This window comes from Bos javanicus, chromosome 2 (assembly GCF_032452875.1).
Source record: "Bos javanicus breed banteng chromosome 2, ARS-OSU_banteng_1.0, whole genome shotgun sequence".
NCBI lineage: Eukaryota > Metazoa > Chordata > Mammalia > Artiodactyla > Bovidae > Bos > Bos javanicus.
Genome location: NC_083869.1, coordinates 106,385,268 through 106,413,164, shown reverse-complemented (window position 1 = coordinate 106,413,164; position 27,897 = coordinate 106,385,268). Strand labels below are relative to the sequence as shown.

Genomic DNA, 27,897 nt, shown 5'->3' with positions numbered 1-27,897 from the left:
CCTCTACAGGGAGGGTGGGGGTGGGGGGGTTTCCTGAACCTGAGCTTCTCCAGTGCATGTTTGCAGGTTCAAGGGCAGTATTGATGTATCCTTCATCCCTCCTTTTTTTTTTTGGACTCCCAGTCCAGAAACCAAGTGAATTCTCATGTAAGATAGAAAGATTTTCTTTATTAATGACCCCAACCGTATTTCTTTAGATACAGGAGTTTTGAACTCAAATACTTAGAGAAAACAAGTTAAGATTGCATTATCCTGCAACTCATTACCAGTAACATATTGCAAAGCAAAACAGCTTGGAAAAGAAGGGGCAGGAAAGGGGAGTGAGGGAGGGAAGATAAAGAAAAGGAATTAAGTTGATCAAGTGGAATTCTTTTTTTTCTTTTAATTCTTGGGAACCATGAAGTCCTTGCAAGCACAGCTCTTTTTTGCAGATTATTTTCCAAACGTGTACAAAATGGAACCAAAACGGAGAATCCCTTAAGAACCTGAAGAGGTGCAACATTAAAAGCTACGATTATCCAGTAGCAAGTGTTCCAGCCTTCAGTTGCCAGCCGCTTCCTCTTCCTGTTCCCAAGAGTTAGCGGGATGAAAACGTCTTCCCCCTTCAAAAGCAGAGATTAAGTGTGAAGGTTAGTTTCTGCTCACCTTCCCATCCACCCCATGGCTCTGCACTAGAGATGGGGTCAATGTTTCTCAAGCAGAGGTATTCAGGAACTCCAGGCAAGGGTTAAGGCCCAGCTTTCACAGAAACAACCCATCAGCTCTTTCTTCCTATTGAATACTTCAGGGTACCAAGTAATAAGCCCATGAGGACAGTAAATATACCAAGTTAGACAGGAGAATCACTTGCCCACAATTTCTGGATGGCCTAGATCTACCTGCCTTTTAGACTGGTCTCAACCCTCTTCTGAGTAAAAGAATTTGGGGTCCTCCTAACACAGCTTATACTTTTTCAGCCTAGCAGACAGCAGTTCCTTAAATCTTTCCTCATGGGGCCAGTGTGTCAGAAGAAGCAACCCTCCAAACTTTCCAAGTTTAAGCGTGTTTTGTGTTATCATACGGTGACTACACTCAGTCACAAAACACTTGCCTCGCTTAAGGCTCCTGAGCTGGTGTGTCCTGTCCTACCCAGCATTCTAAAAAGGCCAACTTTGGGAATGGTTCCCAAAGATGGAGGGTACCTATCTGGCACGGAAGCCTGGTTGGAAGCTAGAGCAGAGGACTACGGGAACTAAGATTTTCCTCTCTGGAATGTCTTACCCTACCACAGATGAAGCTAAAATATTTGTTATCCATTCCCCAAATAGAAAGCTCAATTCTGGCAGAGCTCTGTGGGGTGCTGATGGCTGGCTTCTGATCACAGAAGGGTTGCCACCCTCCTTCATGCTGGTCCAGGTTCTAAGAACCCAGAGCAGAAGAGGGGTCCTGGCTTCTCCTGCTTAGCTTTGGGAACTCAATCTGGTTTTCAGGGTTCTTTACCTCCTGCTTCTCCTTTCTGGGACTCACCTCTGCCAAAGAGGGATCACAGGATGGAAAAAGGAAAAGCTGTTCTCCCTAAGTTCCAGGAAGGAAGTTTATGGACGACTGGCTCATTTCAAGGACTCATCTTTTCTTAGTCCCCCATCAGGACAGGGAGTTGTTCCTGCCTTCCACTGCACCTGCTTTGCAGTAACCCCACACTCCAAGGCTGCCGAGCTGTGTGACGGAACCAGGGGAGAAGCCCTGTGGGGAGACACTGAGTAGTGGCTGCCTGGTGGGCGCTTCTCCTCAACAGACAGGCAGTTACAGGGCTGAAGGCGACAGAACTTCCTGACTATTTATGACGCCCAGCCCCCCCGTTTGGTGGGCGACAGGCTGGCGGGTCAGGCTGCCTTCTGCTGTATTGGCTGCTGGCTCACCTCCTAGCCTCTACTGAACGGGGCCCTGAAAGTGGCACAAAATTGGCTGCCTCACATTCAGGGTCACCAAAATGGTGTGAGTGAGAGAAGCAAGCAGGGAAAGGAAAGGGAAACTTGTCAACTCCATGATGGAGGTACGAGTCTGCAGGGCAGCAAGAGCACGTGCCCCCCAGGACACACCTTCCCTGCCTCCCCACCTTTCGAGTTCTGCCCATTTTAGGCTGTGCCACAAAGCTGAATAGTAGAAGGAACGATGCTGCCACTGTGTTGCCATGGCACGTGGGCACTTCTCTCTAAGCAGAGGATCCAGCTGTGGACTGAACACTCTGCTGGCTCTGGGCAGTGGGAAGAGCTATTCTAGAGAAAGGTCTTTGGTATCAATTTCCTAGTGAGACAGGCAGCCTCTCAAGTATAGAAGGCAGGGATGACTTACACTGCTCTGTATAAATGTCTGATGCTTCTGAGATTAAAAGCATTCTGCCCAGGCACCCGAGAGTCAGACCCTCTCTCATCTTGTTAAGTGGCAGCAAAAACTAGCTTGGTAGAAGAGGCCAAGGGAAGGAGCTGGAAGGCCTAGGCACAACATACCTATAGAAGGTTATCCCAAGAGTGTGGGGTGCTGGAAATGGCTGTGTGGGTTGTGGGGAGGCTTAGTTCACCTCAAGATGTTTAATTCAATGGGAACAAGTGATAGGAGACCAGCACCCATTACTCTACTTGGAGAACAGGATGGCCTAAACCTTACCAGAGGGGGTCCCAAGGTTTGGCATCTGACACAGAACCAAACCCCCAGGCCCTCGACCATGCTGCTCTACTGCGGACAGTGTCTTGCACCCTTTAGGGATCTCCTCATCATCTCTATCTCAGATAAAGTTGACCTCCTCTTTAGGCAAAATTCCTGCCAAGACTCGGACCAGGAAAAAGAATGCTTTGGAATAGTTCCAGGCCTATTTATGCAACTAAATGTCCTCAAGCAGATTATTCCATTTCTACAAGACATCATCAAAACAGTTAAGATAGGCTTCTCAACTCAGACCCAAAGAAAACATAGTTCATCTTGGTAAAAAGGTCTGTGTTTCTTTCTAGCAGCCACTCTCCTCGATCACAGAGATGTGGAAACAAGGAGGCCCATTCAGATGTGAAAACCTGTTTGTCCCATCTTTAGTCTGCCAGGCAGCTATAGGCGCCCCACTGCCCATCTCATCTGCAGCCACTGCCCAGACACCTGGGTCACCAACACCCATGACCTCCTTGGTAAGCTGAGGAGAGGAAGGCAGTCCTGTTGCAGGATGGTTCTACTCACGTGATTGTTTTCATTTCCTTTTTCTCGGCATCTGGGCGTGCACGGTTCAGCACCTTGAGGAAGTCGGATGTTTTTGCCCGCATACGTGTGTGAATATAGGCCTGGAGGCAAACACAATGGATACTGAAGCAGAGTCACATTCCAGAAAGACAGCTTTGCTCTAAGTAGCGGAAATTATCAGAAAGGTCTGGGAACATCCACCCTGGGGTTGACATAGGGCTGTGCAAGGAAGCATATATTCACCTCTCTACTATGGAGTGAGAGAGATGGAAAAAGGCCATGATTCAAAGCGTCTAGAACCATCTCTGTAGAGTTCCTAGCAACAGCCTGGACCAGAGAGGACTTTATGCCATGAGCTCTGGCGGAGAGGACGGCCCGGAGCACCGGTGCTGTGGCTGCTCTTACTCACCTTCGAGCACTTGATGTGGTAGTGCAGGTAGTCCCGGAACGTGTGGATCAGGTTGATGGTGTTGTCTCGAGCACTGGCGTTGGTGTGGCGAGGGAACAGCACTGGGTGGGGGCACAGACAGGGTGTCAAGGTCTAATTACACCAATGCCAAAGGGTGGAAAGACCAGCAGCCTACCGGCAGCTCCCATCTGGCCCTGCTTTGGGACCGTCACTTGTTTCATTAGGGTTTTCTGCCAGGGAGTGCAAATGGAGGAGACCATGGCCGAAAACCAGGGCTCCCTCGGCAAAGGGCTTGGTCCTGGCATTCATTCCGGGTCTGGATTCTCCGGCTGTGCACTGCGAAGTCTACTAGCTCCTGCTTCTCAGAAGTCTCTCTAGAAAATGACACAACTGGCTACCTGGGTAGACTCTGGAGCAATGGGGATTAGAGAACAAAGCCTGCCTGTTGTAGGCCCTTGGTGCCGAAGCAGAGTAAGCGTTCAGAGAAACTAGATCCAGAGAGGATCATGTAGTCTGTGGTGAATACCAAACAGGAAGGGAAAAAACCTGAGCACTCCTGAGGAGGAATGGCAAGATGAGTTGCTTTGGCTGGGGGCTGAGAAAAGCCCCTGCCACTGCCTGGCCCCATGAAGTCCTGAGCAGTCAGTCACTCAGCTTCACACCTGGGCAGACCTGCACGCCTCTCCCTCTGGCTCCTGGGAATCCCCTCTATCTTCTGCATCTACCCTACTCAGTGATCTCAGCATCAGCAAAGTCCTTGAGTATCAGGTTTTGTTGAAACGAAATGAAATGCCTCCTAAGAAAGGGTGGGACCACTGTGTGTCAACTTGCTCTCAAGAGAAAAGAGCGCCAGGCCAGGAGATAACTATACTGCAGAGGTCCTGAGATGCTAATGACTGTAAGTTCACCATCAGTTTATGTACCACAAAGAGAGACATTGCTAATTAAACTGTAACAGGCTGTCCCAACCTCAGACAGAGTAATGTGCCCTCCCGCCAAAAAAACATGTAGACTAGACTTAAGGAAACCTGGTTAATCAACCCGCTTATCTCCAATAAACTGATGCATCTTCAGCACTCTGGTGACTTAAAGAACTTCAGAAAAGGGGACATTTTAGTGTTGTCAGGGTCAGTGTGTGTATGAGCTGCGATTCTAAACTGTCAGCTGTTATCAATGAACCAGATCACTAGGCTGAAGCAAACTGTGAGAGGGGTGGATATGAATCTTTCCAGAGGGAAAGTGGGTAACTGAATCTCGGCTAGAGCTCTGGTCTAATGAGCAAAAAAACCCAACAGGCGCCAAAGGACAGAGAACCCCAACCAGCTGCTACGCAGTGCTTAAGTGGCCCTAACCCCTCCTACTTCACACCAGGCTACCCTTTTCTTTTTTCCTGAGGATTTAGATAAAACAGGGAAAAAAGGAAAATGACTACTGTATAAAAATAAAAATAGCACATGACTTATATTAGTGCCCCATGACATGCCTCCTATAGTCATGGCACCGGCAACAGGAACACTCTGGCACACCTGCTTTTGCCACTCAGCCCCATTTCAACTGCAGTATGAACCCACCAAGGTATGCAAATGCAGCAACCCTGCCCAGCTCACCGAAGGTAATGTAGCCAATGTTGTCACCCACGGCAGCATCGGTATCTTTCAGCTCTAAGGGAGGTTCCCTGTGGCTGAAGAGGACCTGTGGGGCTGTGTGGCTGGCTCTGCGTCCTTCTTTGAACTCCTGCCAGGATGAAGCAAAAAGCAACCAGAAGAGAATCTGGTGTGAGACCAACAGCAAGAACAGCAACCTATGCTCTGGGGTTTGCCCTGTGGATGTGACCTCTGAGCCCTCTGACTGGCAGAGGCTAAAAATAAATGACACCTAATGTGAAATACTGGTCTTCCCTGGTAGCTCAGCTGGTAAAAGAATCCACCTGCAATGCAGGTGGATTCGATTCCAGGCTCGGGAAGATACCCTGGAGAAGGGATAGGCTACCCACTCCAGTACTCTTGGGCTTCCTTGGTGGCTCAGATGGTAAAGAATCCACCTGCAATGCAGGAGACCTGGGTTCAGTCCCTGGGTTGGGAAGATTCCCCTGGAGGAGGGCATGGCAACCCACTCCAGTATTCTTGCCTAGAGAGTCCCCATGGACAGAGGAGCCCGGTGGGCTACAGTCCATGGGGTCGCAGAGGGTCAAACATGACTGAGCGACTCAGCACAGCACAACGTGAAATATTACCAGTGTTGGCTGCCATCAGTGCACTTCAGATTCAAAGAGGAGAGATCACAAAGTACTTAACAAGTCCGATCTTCAAAGAGCAGAGAAAAGCACTGTTAATCCTCTTCTTTTGTTTTGGAAAAATATGCATGATAAAATTACTTCTGAGGCTAAATAGACAACAAATTGCAAAGCACTGAGAGAACCAGATTACGTTCAGGATAAGGATGACAGTTTATTAGTTTCTTTTGATTTAATATGAAAGGAGGTTGTATTTTTCAGGAAATTTAATTAAGATATCAAGTGGAGCTCAAGTAAGAGCTCACCCTTGACAAAATGTATCCACCCTCAGCAAACTACAGAAAAATGCCTAAGGATGTCAAAACCAAGCCATTCTTCCCTGTCCTAACCCCCATGTCTCAAGCTTTCCCAATCCATACATTCCTGTATAAACAGGTAAGTGATACGAGGCATCCCCGTTTCAACTCAGATCCGTAATAACAGGACTGGATGGACTTTTCAGCAATGCCAGTAAAACCTAGGGTTTAAACTCTCTGAAGGACAGAAGGATGGAATCAAAAGTTTTCCAAGGTCCCTGAGTTTTCTGAGAGTACTGAGAGCAAGTTATACAGCCCTTTAGTCTACAACGTTCTTTCTACTGCTGCCCAGATATAACGCTCTCTCCAACAGCCTGGGCACAGCTAGTTGCTCTCCTGTGGGGGTTCCCATGGCTTTTCTGCAAACCTCTACTGTGATATTTCACTATTCATGAATGCATCTGGCTTCCCTACCAGGTTTTAAGCTCCTCAAGTCAAAGATTCTTTTATTCATCTCTGTATCTAGTCCTCTGCCCTTAAAAGAGACTGTCTAGCACAAGAATGAGAAAGTACCACTTCCCTAGCTGACAGTGTCAGCACACTGTATGAGAAGGAGCAGGGACTGCACTTCACCCGCAGCAGGAGGATACACACTGACGGGCAAGCCCTCAGCAGCACATGTGTGAAGGAAGGATACTACCTGAGGAGGTCTAATGCCCAGTCGGGGAGCTCGTCTGTTTCACCCCCTGCCTCCTGAACTCCTTGTGTAGCTTCCAAAGGTTGGTGGGAAATAACATCACTGGGTTAGGTGGGCTCCCCTTTGAACTTTGATCCCCAAAGGAAAAATATCTGAAGAGGGAGGGAAGGATTCAAGATAATTCAAAACGAAAATCCTTAAAGCAAAGCTGCTGAAATTGCCCTCCTCTAGAAAATACCTTTCATTCTGCAACTGGGTTGGGACCTTCTCTAACTTCTATCAGTTTCTCTCTTTTAGCCCCCGGCGGGGAGAACAGATAAAAACTGCCTGCCAGCACTTTCTTGTGTTTCTTAAGTTTCTTGAACGCTCCAGTTCACTGGTACATGTGGTGTTCACAACCAGACGGAGTATCTGTAAACCCGTGGTGACTTGGCAGCATTTCTCAGTTTTGTACATGAAGAGTGATACATTTCGGAGTTGGTTAACAATGTCCTGACTCGGGGCTGTAATTCAGGCAATCTCCTGCCTTTGTTTCTCCTTGGTTTTTCTCTCTTACACAACACTTAAAAGCCAGTAAACCCACCAACCCAGCAGCTTTTTGCCTTAGAGTCTTTGTTACTTATGTATCAGCAATACTGCCTCTTTTTTCTTCCTTTTTCTCTCTTTGGGGCATCACAATATCATTTCTTTCTTCCATCAAAGCATAACTGACCACAGAAGCTCAGAATAAACCCAAATATATACAGAAATTAAGTATATGATAAAGGCAGCATCTTAAACCAGTAGTGTAGCTGCCACTGGGACAGGCAGTAGTCACTTAGAAAAAAAGATGGCTCCACTTTTCATATCATGCACCAAGAGAAACTACACATAAGTAGTAAGATTTACACATAAAATATGAAAGTATAAAAACACAAGGAAAATAATGCAGGTAGATTTCTTTACAACCTTTCAGTAGGGAAGGTGTTTCTAACTATGACTCAAAATCTAGAAGCCATAGAGGTTGATCAATTTCACTACATGAAAATAAAGTTCTACATGAGGGAAAACCAAACAACAAAAACAACCCAACAAGTCTAATGACTAACTGGAAAAAAAGAAGTCTAATGACTAACTGGAAAAAAAAAATCTGCAACTCTTATCACAGAAAAAGGGCCAGTCTCCCAAGTACATGAAGAAACTGAGAAGATCAGTAACCCAATAGAAAAATGGGTAGGGGCCATCAAGAGACATCTCACAAGAAAAGACAAAAAAAAAATTAGCCTTCAGCATTAAAAAAAAAAAGTTTGACCTTGTTCATAAGAGAAAGCAGACACCATTTTTAACCTGTCAGACTGGTAGAAATCCAAAAGTTCAACACCACTTTGGGAAAATGGACACTCATGCACTGGAGGTGGGAGGGAAATGGCATAACCTCTGTGGAGAAGGGGTTGGCAATGCTACTAAAATTATTCACTTTGCCTCAGGGTCCTCAGTTCAGGAAAATATCCCACAGGTATAATCCCACATGTATACAGGCAGCAAGGATCCTCAAAATGACATCTTCACTACTGCCTACGAGGAAAATTGCGTTTGTCTTGTCCCTGAACATATATAGTAACCAGTGGCTTCCACTTAATTTCTCTTACCTACTGAACTAACTTAAAGATCTAGTAATATAAACAATTTTAGTTCACCAATCTCCGAAAGGGTAACTATTGCTTTTCACGTAATGAGTGTTGAAACGATAACATCTACCAGGTTTTCTCTGATGCTCACAGCTCATATGCCTTCAAAGCCGAGCACTAGCATATCCATAAGAGTGGGGAATGGCCCCTCCCTGTCTTTTTCCAAATGACAGCAATAAGCATCCCTCCAAGTCAGCCTGCCAAATGATAAGGGAGGGATGGCATCCTGACTAGGCTGGAGGTGCATGTCGGCATGGGAAACGAGGACCCACAGCAGGCAGACAAGTGACCATGACCAGCCTCCCCGGTCACAGCATTCTAGGCTAGGCATCCACCATCCTCCTTTTTCCCAGAAATTTAAAATAACTAGGCCTAGGACAGTGCTTGATTTATTTTGGAGGGGAAAACCAGCAAAATAAGTCCACATTACTAAGGTCATTTCAAGTTAAATTACCACTGCCTCTGAGTCTAGAGAGGGAGGAAGGGCAGACGGCTTCCTGGGCATTGCCTTTTCACATGAGGCCAGGCCTGTCACTCACTGGAGACACTGTCGGTACAAAAATGCAGATGTTCTTTTCCCTTTTAGACAAGTGTCCCACCACATGGACTCTGAGGGAGAGTGTTTAAGTTCACATGCAAAAAAGAATACTCAAAATTCTTCTAAGGAACAAATCTCCAGTACACTCTCCAAGACAAGATCTGTTTAAAGTATAAAAATAAGTTAAGATGTTGTCTGGAATAAAATGGAAGAAGACTGGTAAAAAAACCAGCCAAATCTAAATATATACTTCATAGGTTTTAAAATTAGGTTGTCAGTCTGGATTTAGCCCAATTTCTGAGCTACTGCATTTAATTCCCCTGTCAATTCTGCATAAAAACACATGAAATGCCTGTCTGAGGTTTACATTTAGGACCTAAGACATACATATGTCTTAGGTATGTGCACAACCATACACTTTTGAAAGCTTAGTACTCTCAAATGCTGTGTCAATATTCCAATTTTTCTGCATGGGGACTAAAAAAATTAGTTTCTGATTAAATTAGCTTAACACAAAAAGCCACTACAGATGGTCAAATGGAGAATATCCCTTTTGAAGATTTCCCTAGCCACTCAGAATGCCTACACATAAAGTATTCTCACTATATTAAGCACAATTATTTTTCAACTCAACCTGGCAAAAGAGGTTCTGTCCTGGAATTCTTAAATTTCATTACCCTGCCAAAGAACAGAATGAACAAAGTTGTGTTTTTTTTTTTAATTTAACTTCTGTACTAGACTTTGAATGCTGAGCTGTCTCATAAGAAACCAGCCAGGATACTTCACCAGTGAGAGCTCATGTCCTAAAGCCAGCAACTGGTTAGAAAACAGCATGACAAAGCCACAGTGGTTGTACTGTGTCAGACCCGAGTCCAACCACACCAGAAATCCAATTACAAAATGTTCTGCTAACCCCCACTACTCTTCTAGCGGATGAGCTGCTTCTGAGGGTGCTCCGTGGGGACCTCAGCCAAACTCAGGCCCATTCTCTTCACTGCCAGTTTGACAACTCTACACTATTAATGCATTACCTACCACCTAAGAATTTTCTCTAGACTCCATTCTGAAAAGACTTTAGGACTAATAAGCCAAGCCAACAGACCTTGCTAGAAGCTTTAAGAAAACTTAAGCGGGCAGGAAACAGGACCAAGCTTTAAATCAAAGACCCCATGGCAGGAAGCATGCTTCATATTCAGTCATTTTGTTACTATGTGCTATGCTTAGTTGCTTAGTCATGTCTGATTCTTTGTGACTCCCGTTCTGTAGCCCACCAGGCTCCTCTGTCCATGGGGATTCTCCAGTCAAGAATACTAGAGTGGGCTGCCACTCCAGGGGATCCTCTTTCAGGGGATCTTCCCAACTCAGGGATTGAACCCAGGTCTCCCACACTGCAGGTAGATTCGTTACTGTCTGAACCAACTCTAGTTCAGTCCTGCAAAAGGGCTAAAACCACGAAGGAAAAAAAAATCAGTGAGTTTGATGGGGGACTGTTTAACTAAATCAAGTTTCAACATCAATAGGGCTGCCAGTTCTTATCTTTTTAAAAAAACATTGACTTATTTATTATTTAGCTGTGCTGGGTCTTAGTTGTGGCATGTGGGATCTAGCTCCCTGACCAGGGATCGAACCTGGGCCCCCTTGCATTGAGAGTGAGTAATCTTAGCCACTGCACCACAAGGGAAGTCTCTTTGATGCCAAGGTGTAAGTCACTAGGCCATGGTCCCCCTACTCTCTGCCCCAAGATGTCTGCTCCATACCTGCATGAACACCTTTCCAATGACCACATCGTCGTCATCCTTAAACACTGTGCTGAAGACTACTGTGACTCTGTCTTTTTTTGACTCAACATACCTGAGGGGAACAAAACTCACGAGTAAGTACAGAATCAGAACTGGGTTTTGCCAAGAACTTGATCTACAAGTGAAGCACGAGGGTAAAGCCATCATAAACCTTTTAATTCATAATACAAGGTGTGCTAGTGAGACTGAATAATTATGGCCACGAAGTCAGTAGAATAAACGCAAACTTTACATGAGGCAAGAGATGAAAAGCACCCAAAGTGGACGTTATCAACTTGTCTATATGGTATGGAGTCCAGAGTTAGTTGATTCTCAGAACCCCACTTTAAAAAATATTTCTTAGAACCTATAGTTACCCTCTGCCTCCTGATTACTTAGCTAAATTACAGAAGGGGACTCAAAATGTTAGTGCCTTAAAGAAGTGCTAGATTCTCTTTTTATCTTTTTCCAACTTTCTGTAGATAAGGAGAAGTGGCCTTCTCCTTCGCCACACCATCTACATCCTGGGTTAAAGAATTTTATGAGAACGACACTTTGGGGGGCTTCACACAATATAGTCTAAGGTCTGACTTAGCTGAATATCTTTTGGTAAGCACATGTGACAGCCACAACCAAGTTTTAGGACCAAATTCTCTCTATACTCACATGGTCTCATCATCCCTATAATGGATAACTGCCCTGTTCTCTCCTTCCTTGCCCTCTTCTTGGAACTGGAAGTATTTCTCAAAGACAGAGGCAAAACAGTTTCGTTTCAACATGCCAGCCTGATGCACGATGGAATCCTTGGATGCAGGCAGATTTTCAAGGTCGTATAGCAAAGAGACATTGTATCCTGGAGGAGGGGAAAAAACACCCAGTAGGTATATTTAAAAAAAAAAAAAAGCTTTTTGGGTTCAAATGGCATTTTATTTTGTCTCAGTGTCCATACTTTTAACCTAAGGAGAATGCAATCCACTCCCATCTTCCTCAAAGGGCAAATGAAGTGAAATAAAAACCTTAATTCTTATAAAATTACTGTAAATACATATAGCTAATTAACAGATACCATGCAAAAATCTAAATCAGTATCAAAGATGACTGATTACAAATAAGGAATGGGAGGAAGTCATAATCCTGGAACTTTTAGAAATTTAATGTTCCAGACACAACCGTGAAAGCAGGCTGAATATGCTAACAACCTATTAATGAGTTTCATATTTTTCTCTGACGGTTTATCATGCCAAGTGCCAACATGGTGAGCAGCTTGGTTGCTTTTTGATAAAAAAATATACCTGCCTGCATGCCACTATAAGCCCTGGGAATGGAAATATGGCAAAAACCCAAAACGGAAAAAACATCTGAATACACCTCAAAAGATTTATTTGTGTACACTGTAAAATTTTCCAAGTGTTTTAAAACATTTTACTTCATTTAATCGCCATATAAGTTGTATGAAATAGGCCAGATATAGTTATTCTCACTTTAGAGGGAAAAAAAGGTTCAAAGAAGCCAAGTGCCTAGGATGCTTTATTATGTAATTGAATGACTTATACCTGCCCAAAAACCTGTAAATGATTTTGCAAAAATATCTGCCCATCACTGAGGATCATTTCATATTCTAAACAGATGATGGGAATAATTGTACCAGGAACTGTATAGACTACACATTTCTGAGTTTCTTAGACCTTTATACTTTGTTACCATTTAGTATTTTTCCAAGAGCATTCCTGAGGTCTGTTTTGTTGGATCTATCCTCACTGAGAGCATCAACTGGCTATCTAAATCTCTGTTCTAGACAGGGTTTAGCACATTCTTGGCACTCCAGTATTAAATAATATCAATCAGCCTTCCATTTTGGGTACCTGAAAACCAGATAAACAAATGGACCACAAGATTAGATTAAAAAAAAAGAAGAAGAAAATATTTAAAGCTGGGGTTTGTTAGTTTTAAGAAGCCAAATAAAACAAACTAAATAAAACTATAACTGAAGCCAGACTTCAGTATGGCTTCCAATATGATGAAGAAAACATGATGTGAAGAAAAGTAAAATCTAGTATGGCCAGCCGAGTTTTCCAAACTTGTCTAGATAAACCCATAGGAAAAATCCAGGTCACACTGCTTGTTCTGATAGATTTTAGGACTGAGTGGCAACAAGCACAGCCAAGGGTTCCTTTATGCTTTTTCTGCTCTAGTTATTTTTCTTTCTGAAATTCCCGGATTCTTCTTAGAGCCTACACTGTTATTTATCTTTTGGCTTTTATTTCTGAGATATGTTTGTACCATCAATTTGGGGAATAATAAATTTCAGTATTCCTTATGGAGTACAAAGTTCTCATAGACAAACACTCCAAGTAACAAGTTACATTGGAAGGCACTTTTCTTTATTAGATACTTTGTTTCCAAAACAGCAGATAAGAGTCAAGGGAAGGTATTCTAATGAGCAGGTGAGGTGCCTTTTTTTTTAAAGTAACCACTGTTAAAAAGAGACAGATACACTTTCCTTTTTAGAAAGATTTAAGTCAAGGTACCAGTCATAGGATCTGAGTAATAAATATTACATTCAATCAGTCTTACAACTTGGTCCTTACTATGGGGTCTGGCTATAGATGCCTCAGAATTCGAAACTACTACTTAATCATAGGGATAAAAATACTGTTCAGTTTTTTTCCTCTTTAAGCTTCCTTTAAAGCTGTGTAACATAGCTCTTCTAACCAAGGAGGCACAGATCACTGATTAGAAGAATGGATTACAGGGGCTGAAATTTCTATTTGAAAATGTGAAAATAGCTGTGAATATTCCTCTTCCTTCTCCAAATGTGCAGTGTACAAAGGTGTTACTGGGGGCTGGGAGGGAGAATCAATATTGGCTTAATCTTCTCAAAAGCCATGTTAATCACTACAGGCAAACAAAGGTGGCCCTCTGGCTGAAACATTAACAAAGAGTCATTAGATCTTACCCAATAAATGTTACAAACAGCATCCATCAACTCTCTGTGTGACTACACCAATAACGTGTATCCATTACTGGACAACGCAAAGCCCCTTAAAAGCTATGTTTATGGAGACAGCTGAAGTGGGACCTGAACTCATGCAGAAATACTCATAATAAATAAGTAACATTTAAACAAAATCCGTTGGCTAAAAAAGGCATGGCACAAACAGGACGAATCTCTTTCCAAGTCATTCCACAGCCATTCACATTACTACATACCTGATTCTGGATTTACCAAGTAACTTCCGTACACCCTCTTTAATAACTAGAAAATAGAAAAACAAGTATGTTATACAAATACATATCAACAAGTATGTTAATTCAAAGACCATGAGAATTGCATTATTTTCAAAGGACTGTGCATGCCAAGTTTTTCCTAAGCCAGCATTCTTCCTAACTTTCAAAAGGCGAATGGGAAATAGGATACAGGGAGCCAAGAAGATTTATCTGAGTTATCAAACAAATTACTCACAGAACTTCGATTAACTCCAAAAGGTTAGCACTTGGTCACCCCCTTTATATGGTCTGTTCTCCTCCAGATCTTATATTGCACATAATTACCCTTTTTTTCCTCCAAGGGAGTAAAAGAATGCCGAACTAAAGTGAGAATTGATCATGTTAGTTATCAACCAAATATAGGCCAAACCACTAACTCAGGTGAATGAAACAGTAAAACCAGAACTGTCAGGAACTGATTCTGGTTAGCCTGCTTATCTTGAATGCTTTAAAAAGCAACGGATAATTCAATCTTAGCCAGTTATTTATACTGTGGGGGTCCACAGAAGGGTGTACTCTCTAAATGTTTTTTTCTCAAAACCAATCCTTACAGCTGGCTATTTTCCAGCTTTTTTGGAGTAAATGATAAAACAAGAGTCCCTTTTACACCTTCTTATTTTTTCTCTGCCGGCGTGATTGCTCTTCCTGGTAGGAACTGCTCTGAGGCTGACATGGTTTAAGAATCAGTCTTTTTATTTGGGAAGGAACAGTTCTGACTTAAATGTTATTGACACATTAAGCAGGAGAAAGGCAGTTATTTGGAGAGAGAGAAAAATTAAAGTCACTAGAATTCAATAACCTCTTGGTATTTAATAGTCTTTATTATGTTTTAGAGGCAAGACACAGACAGGTCTTATTATTTGTCTCATTAAAATCTTGAACTTAGGGAGGGAAGGAGTCAGCATTATTCCACAAGAAGGCAGAATTGAGGCCAATATATCAGTACTAACCCCCAGTCATATAACAGGCTGTGGGATTTTGTCTCTATGCATCCAATTTTTAACGGTGTCACCACAAATATACTAATAACGACCCTCTTGTATTTTCTGGAATACCAAAAAAAGAGGTACTCAAATCTAAGATAAGTTACCAAGTTAAAAGTGAACAAGAGCACAAACTTGCTTTAATTATAAGAGTGGTGTGTGTGTTTTGAAGAATCTCACTAGCCAGAGAAAAGTACTAAGAACACAGGCAGTACTAGAGTGGAGGCCCATTTAAGCAGGGCCACGTCTGGTCCGCTCCTGTCATCTCAGAGCCCAGCTCCAGCATCTGGGGACTCAGATAACAGATTGAGCAAACGTCAATGCTTTTCTTCTAATCTTATTTTCAGTGTTCTCTCCAGGTTTTTAAAACACATACGATATACAAACCAGGAGCAAACCATTTATTTCATGTCCCATTTTAAAGAATTATCATATAGTACATTCTTTCTCCTCATTCTTAAATATTTTTTAGTACTTCACATATTTATTTAACCATTATCCTACAGCTGGAAGAAAGTCTCAACATGTAAAACCTGGACAGCAGGGTGGACTTCACAGCATGAATCAGCGATCACACTTGTTTACGTAAAGGCAAAGGGTAAGGAATGCCACATGTAGTTCCTATGTGGTGACACACACCCACTGTGAGGTACCTCTTACAGAAGAGGAGCTGAAGGGAGAGGTTCAAGGTCATAGAATCTACTGGTGGCACAGAGATTTGACTTCAGGTGTCCCGTATACCACTTCTCCTAAATCATTTCAGGGCAAAAAAAGTAGCACCCATGTCCCATTAGTAATTTTAACTATCTGCAATTCTGTACTATGTGTACTTGGAGGAAGGGAAAATCAGATGTGGGAGAAACCACAGCTCCTAGTTTAGGTTCCAAGTTATTCAGTTTAAGCCCAAGATACTAAGTTAATATTCTGAGATCTAAGCGGTTCTTAGAACCAAAATTATACCAGGTTCAACTCCTCTGCTCCCTCCTCTTGGCAAGACCAGCCAACGCTTCCTAGTTCACGTCACTTGCACTTTTAACTGATTCACTTTGTGCCCCCTCTTCCAACCTGACACCAGGAAATCAGACCTTCCCACCTGGCAGCTGAGGCTTTCTGCTTTGAAAAAAGGCCTGTGACAAAGTAACAAGCTTCCTGTGGTTATCACACGCTGGTTACTGTTTAACCAACGTAGGGAGCCATTTACCCTGCACTCTGCTGCAACACAGCCAATGTTACCTATTCCACCCACTTGAGTGGGCTGGTTCTCTGACCCTTGTGATAGCTACAAGAATAGCAATGTATTCTGGAGTTTCACTGTAAGGAAAGCAGACTGGAACAGAGATTTAAGAAATCTAGCTTAACACTTTCTCTCCCTCCCAAGGAGTGTTCTTACTGCACCGTCTTTAGAGAGGGGAAGGTCTAGGGGGAATAATCGCACAGGTTTTCAGTTATCTGTTCAAATGTTCAACATTTCAAAGAAATATTCTTTCTAGGTAGTTGTCTTCTACTTCATTAAAGCAGGGCCACCTTAACTGCCATTTATTTCCTCTTGATCTTCATCTGGTAAAGAGTTAGCCGGTCTCACTTACATTAGTAATCTTTCAAATGCGTTCAAAGACTTAAGTCTTTCTCCTGAGGCTCTTTCTTTTCAGGTAAAATAACCCTGAATGCAAATTCTCTAAACCATTCTTCTTCTCTTGAACTTGAGGCAAAATCAGAGGTTTTAGCTGTTCCTTTGAACTTCCAGGGCAAACCAATTGCATATGAAGAAGTAAGGGAAGTGACCGTGTATGGCTCTTGATATCTGGCTTGGTTAACATTAATTTTAGTTTTTAGTATCAAGATTTTGATCATACGCTTTTGTTAAACAGCTCTTTCATCACATGAATTTTAAATAAGTTAAAAGCTACTACTCTCAGTAGCATTGAAACATATACACTACTATATATAAAATAGACAGCCAATGGGAATTTGCTGTATGACTCAGGGAACACAAAATGGGGCTCTGCAACAACGCAGAAGGGTGGGAAGGGGTAGGGGGTGGGAGGGAGGTTCAAGAGGGGACATATGTATACCTACGGCTGATTCATGCTCAGGTATGGCAGAAACCAACACAATACTGTAATTATCATTCAATTAAAAATACATAAACTTAAAAAAAATAACAAACTACTATTACTCTCAATCAGAAAGAAAATAAAAATGGCTGTATCTTCATTTACCACATTAAGGAGAACCTACTCTGTTCAAACTAGAAGATACTTGAAAACTGATTCAGGAACTGAGTCATACTTCCTGCTTTGAGACCCAACCACAACGTGCACACACTGGTGTAATAACATTTTCTTTCTTCCATAAATGGCTCTCCCCAGAGCAAATACAGTTCAACAGGAACCAAATCTATTGAAAGAAGCCAGTGAATAAAGCATGGCCACCAAGAGTTTCTGAACACATGGACACCCTTTCTTATTTCCCCTAAGGTAGTCGTAAGGAACAAGAGATACAGAGGCCAGTTCTAAAGAGCATTAAATTAAAAAGTGTAAAGGGCAGATTTGTTCCTAAATTTCTAGAATGAGAAATTAAGCCTGTAAACTTGAAACAGACTAGAGGTTATATACCTGCTTCACAATGTAACAGAAATAGAACTGAATCCATCTCAGTCTTGCCATAGCTATTTTTGTATTGGTCAAGGAAAAGTATTCCTTGCTACATTTTTTGAGAACTAAATCTGTTTTTGTTTTCACTGGTTAGAGAACATCTTTATTTCTTCAGTGTAAAAAGCAGTCAAGCAGAGAACCAAAACCCGTTCTGAGAAACACCCTTCTTTACGACTAATGGAAATGAAGTCAAGAGCCCCTGGTTAGGTGAGCAAGCCATCCAGAGTGGCCAGTGCCAGCGTGGATGATTCAGTGCCGTGGATCTTCCAGGAGTGGCAAATTGCCAGGAAAAGGTGAGGAGGAAACAAGACTCCCAAGGAAAAGTGATGTGGAACTTACCTCATCAGCACCATGTGCCTGAAGTTCCTTGTAGAATTTCAAAGAAATACTGACCATCACTTTTGTTTTATCTCCATTAGGATTTGAAATATGATAGAGGACTCCATCAAAATCTGCCAGGAGAGGCAAATAATCTTGCTTAACTTGGGAATAGGGAGTAACATCTCAAAGTGCCTGCCTACCTGTTGCAGGGCACAAGGAAGTCTCCCTTACAAGTAGGCATGTAAGTAAAATGACGTTCATTTAAAATCCATGTGGAAAATCAGTAGAAACACTGAGATCAGAATTATTGAGTACTCATCTCTTTTCTCTAAAACTACCAAGCTATTTTTACTTTAATCATCACTTTATGCTGAAAGAATTTAACAAACAAACCTTTATTGCAATGTATTTGAAACATGTATAAAAATATAATATACAACGAACCCCTATTCTCATCATGGCTTAAACAATTAATCAACATATAGCCAACCTTGTTTTCACTTAGACACAGCCCTTCCCAATGATTTATTCTGAAGCAAATCCTACACATCACGTCACTTCACCTACAAATATTTCAGAATACATGTCTAAAAAAAAACATAACCCCAATTCCACTGTCATGCCTAAATTAAAAAAAAAATTAAATGTCCAGTCAAGCACTGAAATATTATCTCAAGAATTTAAAAAAAATTATTGTTGTCTTATTTGAATTAGGATTCACACAAGGCTCACACAGTGTTTTTGGCTAGCTCTTAAGTTCTTGAAACCTGGGGCTGAGTGTCATTACTTTAGGGAGCTCTGGCACTGCTAGTTAGCAGGAGGGGAAGGGGATGGTGCCTGGCCTCCAAGTCAGAGCTCTTCAGAGCTGCAAAAAGTTTTCCAAGATCACCTGGTCAAGCATTCCCATTTTATTAATAAACAGCGTGACCAACGGCCTCAAAGTTCACAGAGCAAGTGAGTAGTGTCAATACCCAATTCTTTCTAGGGAAAAGAAAGCAGTAACCTTTCTCTCTGACTTGTTGAACAAGTCTCGATTATATTTCTAATTCCCTGCTCCTCTAAATGCTAGGCAAACTAAGACGATGACTAAAGATAATAACACAATATTTTCAAATTTAAAAAACCTTAGTTTGTACCACAAAATTAAACCCAAACTTCTAAGATATCAGCAGGCAACTTTATATAGCTCACTAAATCCATGAATAATGATCTAAAATAAAAGCCAGGAAAAAAAAAAAATCTGACAATCAAGATAGGAGCCCAAACGTCAAAAAAGCTTATTTTAGGAACAATTTTCTTTTCTATTTTTTATGTTGTGCCTTCTCTTAACAGGTGAGATAAAGGATACTTACCTGCAAATGTTACTTCTACAGCTTCTGGTTTGTTTCTGCAAAATGAAATAAAAGTCCTTTAGTTAGCTAACTATATTACTGGGACTTCCCTGGTGGTCCAGTGGTTAAGACTCCATGCTTCCAATGCAGGGGGCACAGGTTCAAACCTTGGTCAGGGAACTAAGATCCTGAGTGCTGTGCAACACAGCCAAGAAAAGGGTAACGACATTGCTGCCTGCCTTCAGGGAGACTTGCAAAAGGCTCCTGAGCTTTAGTTAAGATCAGACAACCTTGATCCAGGTACACAATTCATTTTTTTATGCACCTGAATCTCTGCTTACTAATGGTGGAAGACTGAGGAAGGACAGATAAAAGCTTGTTTTGCAGCTCGAATCTCTGCTATGGTTGGTGCTCATCTTCAATTCTTAACTCCTTAAGACCATGATAGACACATTTGTATATAGACCCACAAAATGCCCTCTTTTGCTTGCACTCTCAGCAGGAAAACTGCTAAACAGAGAGCAGAACGGTTTAAATTTACGTAAAGTGAAAGGATGAGTTCAGGCCACAGAATGATGCAGTCCTATTCCATTTCAAAGACAATCTGTAAGTCTTTCTACACTGTGTTTCCCTCTCCCTTTCATCACCTAAGTACTCACACCATTCTCCTTTGTGAAGCCCTCTTTGGTTCTCCTCTAGTTTTGTTTTTTTTTGAGGGGGAGGTGGGGGGAGGTGGTTGTTTTTAAATTTCAGTGTTGCACTTTCATACAAAGTATAGCACAAAGTAACAGAGCAAAATCACTGAGAACAGTCAAGACACCTGTTTTCCAACTTTAGCCTTTTCAAGATCATGTTTTCAGACAAATTAATGCCTGCATCCCTTCATTTTCTCACCTACTCATCTTTAAAATGCGAGAACACAAATGATCCTACCTACTTTACACAACTGCTAAAGATAAAACAAGAGAACAGACACGGAAGAACTTTTCCTGGGAGGCACTGACGGTCTACGACTTTCAATGTGATTCCCAGCTGAGCCTGGTACATGGACTTCTGTTTGATAAATGCTGCTGAGTTATTAACCCAGAAAGCATGACATATATCCAGTTAAAAACACTAATGGTCAATTAACCTCCAGTGAAAAGCTACTTCAAATGCTTTCCTCACTTCTCCTCAAAACCCAATGGTAGGAAACCAATGAAGACTCCACAGTTTTATTAGCTAACACCCTGTAACTCAAATGATTCCACTTTGTTTTATGGGCCAGCAGACACGATATACACACTTTCACATTTATTCTTGCCTAACTTGCTCAAGACCTCACCATCAAATGTGTATCTCTTTTACTATCTCCGCTCCCTCATCTGCAGAAGGAACCAAGACTGAGCTGCCCTCCAGAGTTGCTGGGAAATAACGGAATAAATAACATGGTTTATGACTGTTAAAACACTGCTGCAAAGCTAAACCATACCTCTCAAGGAAACTGGCTTCTATTAAACATATGTTAGCCCCATTGTAAAATCAACCTATACAAATCACATACTGAGTTCCACCCTGCTTCTTCAAAGCCATCCATACGTGACTTAGGAAAAGTACTTTGGGTGTCTGAGAATCGAAGCATCAAGTGCGTTTATGGACAAGCAGTGAGTTCAGGATATGATGAAAAGAACTAGATAAAAATTTAATGGACAAGCAGTGAGTTCAGGATACGATGGAAAGAACTGGATAAAAATTAAAAGTTGTTTCTGATTTTTCATTTGTAACTGTAGTTTGGTGACTAAGGCGAGGAATGACCAACCACCATTTCTCACTTCTAGAAAAAACAACAGCAAAGGAAGAAGTAGAAACATTAATCTATGGCTCATTTGAACGAAACATTAAGAGGCTGCACAACGGGAGGAAGCACTGAAACACACTTTCCTGAGGAAGGCTGGCTGTGCCAAAGAGGCAGGGTGGAGGCTTATAAAAGCCCATGTTGTATCACTTAGGAGGAGGCTGGTTTTTTTTTTAACCTTTAGGCTTTAAGTCGGCCACAGAAGGACTGAGTTCCTCACTTTCTCACTTCATCAACTGACCAAAAAAAGATCAACTGTAGATAAAAAACCTTAGGGTTCCAACATTTTGACTCTGAAATTTTGCATTTCTCTAGGTCATAAAGTTCCCTGAGCACTGATCCCCTCTGGGAGAAGTTGCTAAGATCTATACCAAGTGGTTTGCTGCCTGACTTGGGAATATTTGTCAAATCATTGTCATTAATATTTTAGTTTGCTATTTATGGCTGCACAGAGGTTGCAGAGAAGACAGGCAGGCTGTTGAGGAGAGCACTGGGCTGAAGGAGTCCTCCTGAGAAGTCACTTAGGGGTTAGGCTTCTGTCTAACTCTGTCCCCAACAAGGGGACTGCGCTGAGTGGGAAATATACCATGACAGGGCCATGGCTCAAGTCCAAGACCAAGTGTTTTGTGGTTTAAAAATCACGGAGCTATTGGGGAATAAAGGGCTTCCCTGGTGGCTCAGCTAGTAAAGCATCTGCCTGCAATGCAGGAGACCACATGTAGCACAGGAGACTGGTGTTTGATTCCTGTGTCTGGAAGATCCCCTCAAGTAGGAAATGGCAACTCACTCCAGTATTCTTGCCTGGAAAATCCCATGGACAGAAGAGCCTGTACGTTACAGTCCGTGGAGTCGCAAGAGTCAGACATGACTTAGCGACTAAACCACAAGCAACCACAGACAGGAATAAGATTGGTCTGGGAGCAAGTGTACTCTTAACTGGCCAAAAGAATGTTAGTCACTCAGTCGTGTCTGACTCTTTGGGACCCCATGGAATGTAGCCCATTAGACTCCTCTGTCTGTTGAATTCTCCAGGCAAGAATACTGGAGTGGGTTGCCATGCCCTTCTCCAGGGGATCTTCCCAACCCAGGAATCGAACCTGGGTCTCCTGGATTGGAGGCAGATTCTTTACTATCTGAGCTACCACAGAAGCCCCTAGGCCAAAAGGGCAAATAGTTGTCTCAGGCAGTGAGAGTAAATTAATCACAGAAAAAGCATGTCTTTCAGAGCTGACTCTCTACCTCAGGTTCTGCCGCTTACTGTAGCCACAGCAATGATACTCATCGGCAAGCCAAAGGTTCCTTTTCTAGAAAATGGAGATTAAAAGCCTCTACCACACAAAGCTGCTGTGAGGACTGAGAAGCTATATACATGGCAGTTTCCCAACAAAGGTCTTATGACTCAGCTACAGATACGCTGAGATAACGATCCCACAGCCCTTAGGGCAGCCCAGTGGCAGATCTCCAGGCTAGACCACTCACCCAGATGTGACATACCATAACAAGGTCAGGAATCACCAGGGAAGGGTGCCTACACAATGCTGAATCCATCTACTCCCTCAGTAACTCCCAAGAGCCCCAGTTTTGTCAATTGTAAATCACAGCTGCTATCTGTAACCCAGGCACATTCTGAAATGGAAGGAAACCATGTCAAACAATCGGGAATTGGTCAGCAAAACAAGGAGAAACAGAACCATATTAGTGTCAGACTGCTGCAATATCTGGAATCCTACAGTAAGCCAGGTGGCTAAGTCCTCAGGGTTACTGACAGGACAGCACAAGACACTAAAATATACTCAATTCATTCAGATGGGTTTCAAGAGCCATTCTTAAATTCCTTCAGAAAAAATTTCTTCCTCTCCTGTTTCTAAAGAAGTTTGTAAAATGTCACTAAAGAACTCCTGGCAACTGTTATTATCCAATCCTCTTTTCTCATTAAGGATTTTGGAGTTTTTACTCCTGAACACATCCAGTTCCTTGTTGTGCATTTATGTCCCTCTTCTAGTTACTGTTTCTATGAGCTGCATTAGAGGAATTATTGAATTCTGCTCATTATCTCATCATAAAGTTTTTGATTAATCTCCTTTAAGTCCTCTCTAAGGCTCCCATCATCCTTTTTGAGCAAAGCCTACAAAAATGGATCATATTAGGTAAGAGGTGGTCCTACTCTCTTAAGGCATGTCTCAAAACAACAGGGTCTAAAAGCTGATTCACACAATGTCAGAAGAAGGATAAACTCCTAAAAAAACTAAGAACCATTCTATTTGGCTTCATCAAAAGTGTACTAAGCTGACTATACTACACAGTAAGAATTCTGGGGAAACAAAGATGATAGAACCATAGACCCTGCCACCAAGAGTCGCAGGTTTGGTACACACAAAAGGAACACAGTGCTGGGCCTCATGCCCAGAGTAGTTCCAAGGCAGCCAGAGTGGGTAGCAGTGTGTGACTACAGTGACCGGTAAAAAGACCAACCAGATCATCTCAGCAAGTCAGCCACTACATCCAGTTTCTTCTAAATGCTTAAACAATGTCCTAATTCCAAATCACTTCTCAGCAGTCTGTCTCCCTGAGGACATATGCAGCATATTTGGGAATGAGAAGGTATCAGCAAGATTTAATTTATTCCTCGCTCAAATTTCTCCTCCCACAGTCCTCGCCCACCCCAACTGGCACGGCTTGCCTACTGAGCTTCACTCCCCCTCACAGAAGCACAGCTCCCCACAATATGCACAGCTGTGGCAAGGAGCCAGTACGCACTTAAAATCAACAGCAATTCGCATCTGACAGCATTTCCTCAATTTTGCACTCCAGACTAGAGTGAAGTTGACAAGCCTAGCTTTGGAGGCTATAAAGGTTCTTGGTGTGTATACAGTAACAAAAGAATTAAATTAAATTGCCAGAGTACTTTTTTAATTGGGAGCCTAAGTAAGAATTCCTAAATGCTTGGGAAAAAAAAACCCAAAAAAGTGTTGACAAGACCTGCACATGAGGTTATCTGCAGTGTTGTGCACAGCTTCTTAATCAGTGACAGTCTCTCAGTTTGGAGGCTGTTGAGAAAACAAGTTACCAATAATTATCATTTTGTGGGGATACAGGAATCATTTCAATAAGCCACCTTCCCAGGAGTGTGGTGGGAAAAAAAAGAAGTAATTTGCCTGGAATGGCTCTCAGGCTTTGTCAAAACTGCCTCCAAGTTAAAAGGTTTTCATGACCAAATATATTCTTAAGCAATTTATGACAGAACTGCTTTACTTGAAGGAAATATAGACTTTTCGAAGGATGTCACAGGCAAGAAGACACAGCAAGATAATCTGAGAGGCATCATTTTTTTTTCTTTCTTGTTTCACATTGTACAACCCCCTTCAGTGCTCACAGCCCACAAGTAAGGAGGCTGGGCAATGGTTCGAGGCTGCAATGTACTCTGGCATGGGTACACTATGAGAGGCCCACAGAGGAGGACCTGCCATAAATCCATTACCATGCTCCAAGAGGCATCACTTAAAATAAGATCAACTTCAAAAGGAAAATTACTGTGTTCTGAAACATATACCGCAAAACTATTTTTAAGACTACTTCATGTTCACGTTTTCAGTAGCTGCAACAGGGCTGTCCAAGGGGACTTTCTGCAATAATGGAAATGTCCTACATCTGGCTGCCCACATTTGGCTGCTTCTAACCACGTGTGGCAACTGAGTCCCAGAACTGTGGCTAGTGTGACTGGGGAGCTTTATTATTTTAATTCACTTTTTTATTTCAACCTGACTAGCCACACGTAGTTAACTGCCTATTACCAGGCATTGTGGAGCTGGAGGTTTCACTCTGGGGAAGGCTGCACAGAACCTCATTTCCCCAACTGGGAAAAGCAGGGCGGAGCTGACCTCTCCCAGCAGGTTCCCACAATGGCCAAGCCTTTCCAATCTCAAAGGTTTCTCCTTAGAGCTACTGCCTTTCTTTAATCTTTCTCTGATCTCCACCCCAAAATGTGTCCCCCCTTAGGTCCTCTGTAATGCTGCCATACTCTTAGAAAGGTCCCCCTTTCCTGTTCCTGTTTGGGGCTGAGCACTGAGAGAACCCTGTAAATGTTCATGATTATCACACTAGTTATTATTCTCTAAAAGTTCTGGCTAGGCATGCACCTTGATAAGTAGTTAACTACTTGATAAATACTTAAATGCTTTACTGCTGCCTCACCTTACTAGTATGCCTAGAAACTTCTAGGCTTCTTCTAGGTGTTTCATTTGCAATCCCAGGAAAACCCTACCTGTTAGGTTAAATATCATGGTCTCTTTTCAAGGTGATTTTCAGCAGAGTATGTTCTGAGTCAACTAACTTAAAGTCACATCTCAACTGGAAGACAGGCCAGAAAAAAAAAACAAAATTTGCTGCCATGCCCTAAGATTCAACATTGTTACAACATATACTTTGTAAAAAAAAAAAAAAAAGTGGAGAAGTTCTAAATTATGCCTTCCAGACTTGTGTGACTACTTACTCCCAGCTGAAATAGTTAGGAGCTCTTTTTAAGAGTAATGTTCTAAAAGGAAAAGAGCTGAAGCTATGAATAATGGGCTACATTTCAGAGTCACAAGTTATTAATAAACAAGCAGATGTGAACGTACTCCTACACTACAAGGCAGGCTTCCACTTGAAATGCACAGGATTTATCTTGTAGATCAGCTTATAACCACCCAGGTCTCATTTTTCGCTAGTCTAAACTTGAGAATTCACTTGAGATAAGCTGTGAAAATGCAGAAGTTCATTTAACTTCCTCCTATGTGCTACACTGCTCAAAAAAGTACACAGCAATCACCCAAAATAAGCCACTAAGCTGATTCGCTTGAACATTTAAAATGCAAAGGAACTGGTAAGTGAGGCGGAAGACAAGAAGCAAGTCAGCCTAAAATACAAGCAACTGCAGCCCCTGGCAGGAAACAGTCACTACTGCTCACTGTGTTACTTCAAGGAAAGCTGTGCTTTGTACTACAGATAAAACCCGTAGCCTTATAAAAGAGATAGGAGACAATATATTCAGTTTAAGAGGCAGGTAGTAAGTATTTTTTTTTAATGCCTCCAAGCCACAAGTTCATTATGTCCACTTAGAAATTCCCTCTACCAATCTTTTCCCATCGGTGGCCTTCCAAGCACTTACTTTATTATTAGTTCCCAGTTCACCAGAAACGGTTTGCACTATTTCCTCAACTGTGTAACCAAGATGTGAAGTTCCCATCCTCACACATGGGGAAATGAGGCAAAGGGACTAGCCACAAGCCATCAAAAATTAGAAGTTAAAACCGATTCTTTGGTTCATGTATTAAATTTTATATTAGAAAAGCAAAGCAGCTTTGGGGGAGGAGGTCGTCTTCTATTGATTCTTGTGTCTGACTCCGAAGGCTGCCTTAGAAACATGTCCTAAAGCCCACTTTTAAAAAGGCCAATGGTTAACAAACAGGTCTTATCTGAGAACTTTATTATAGACTCTGGAGGCTTTTAAGTGCGTATCTGGGCCGGAATGACTACAGAAGAAATCACAGACCCAGGGTACGGTACAAAGATTTAAAAGATAACCAGACAGAGGACAGTGAGTGGGGAAAAAAGAATCAGGACCTCAGAAGAGCGGTAAGAAAGGAGTGTGGATATGGGGGGGCCTATTAACTTTGCTCGAGAAATGTAACAAAATGATCAGTCTCTCTAACAGTAGGGTTCAGGGAAGTAAAACTAGAGAGATCAACGGGTTTTCCGGCAGCAAGGCAGGACCTGCCTTCAGTCTTCTGCTCCTTTAGACGAGAAGATGGGGGTGGGGAGCGAGAAGACGGGTGGTGAATCTGGGCCTGGCACCTTCTTTCTTCCTCCAGTGCTGGGAATTCCTGAAAACTCCTTCCAACCGAATCCCAAATAGGCTTTCTTTGGGTTCTGAACAATGACGGGGAATACAGAGGGAAGTGGTCCCCAGCTCGCTCCAGAGGGCAATGGGATCCTCCAGTGGAGAGTTCCGGCTCCCCTCACCTCCCACAGGTCTCCTGACCTTTGGCACGCGCACTCCTGTCCACTCACTGCTTCCGCATCCCTCCTCTGAGCCTCTCCCCACGCATCTCTGCCCTTCACCCCACCGCGCCCAATCACCTCCCGCGTCTAACCCCGCCGGGGCAGTCCCCACACCCGCCCAGGTCTCCCACCTCCCTCCTCTGGGTCTGGAGGACTGAACGATCATTAGGGGTCAACTCGGCCTACCCCGCCACCCACCGGCCCCAGGCGCGCGCTCACCCGGCGGCCGCGTTCTCGAACTTGAGCGCGAGCGTCTCCTCGATGATGCGGTTGTTCACCTCCAGCAGGATCATGGCGGCGGCTGCCCCGGACAGGGGAAGGAGAAACAAGGGCGGGTGAGGGTGGGTAAGGGAGGAAAGGACAGAGGGAGCGGCCCTGCTGCCCCTTGAGGAGGGGGGCTGGGTGGGGTAGGAGGTTAGGGAAGAAGGGGAAAGGGACCGGGGTGGGAGAAGGGGAAAACCTGCGCGCTGCCCGCGCACGCACTGACTGTGGAGACACCCCTCACCCGACCGACCTGGCCCCTGAAGCCTGAACCCGCCTGCCGAGCCGCCGCCGCCGCCGCCGCCGCCGCCGCCTCACCGACAAGCCTGGTCCCCGCCCAGCCCCCGGCTCTAGCCGGCCACTTCCGCTCTCACACCCACTTCCGCTC

At 43.1% G+C, this 27,897-nt stretch overlaps 1 protein-coding gene and 1 non-coding gene across 2 annotated transcripts; both read right to left on the bottom strand.

Moving 5' to 3' along the window:
• Positions 1–148: 148 nt before the first annotated feature.
• Positions 149–27,897, bottom strand: ARPC2 (actin related protein 2/3 complex subunit 2). The gene is made up of 11 exons (XM_061384748.1): positions 27,763–27,897; positions 27,468–27,549; positions 19,397–19,431; positions 18,063–18,175; positions 14,030–14,075; positions 11,486–11,672; positions 10,799–10,892; positions 5,218–5,344; positions 3,611–3,711; positions 3,202–3,302; positions 149–602 (listed from the first exon to the last, which is right to left on the bottom strand). Exons 2-11 carry the CDS (start codon positions 27,539–27,541, stop codon positions 578–580), a joined length of 903 nt encoding a protein of 300 aa, XP_061240732.1. The 5' UTR covers positions 27,542–27,549; positions 27,763–27,897; the 3' UTR covers positions 149–577.
• LOC133236230 (small nucleolar RNA SNORA42/SNORA80 family) lies at positions 24,556–24,692 on the bottom strand. Its single transcript, XR_009732799.1, has one exon. It is a non-coding gene; the product is annotated as a small nucleolar RNA SNORA42/SNORA80 family (small nucleolar RNA).

Excerpts from the sequence above, each read along its gene's own strand:
- ARPC2 (XM_061384748.1), bottom strand. The coding sequence starts at position 27,541 with ATGATCCTGCTGGAGGTGAACAACCGCATCATCGAGGAGACGCTCGCG. Across the intron at positions 18,176-19,396 it reads TGTAGAAGTAACATTTGCAG|ATTTTGATGGAGTCCTCTAT; the intron begins GTAAGTATCCTT and ends CTCTCCTGGCAG. Across the intron at positions 11,673-14,029 it reads CTTGGTAAATCCAGAATCAG|GATACAATGTCTCTTTGCTA; the intron begins GTATGTAGTAAT and ends CCCCTCCTCCAG.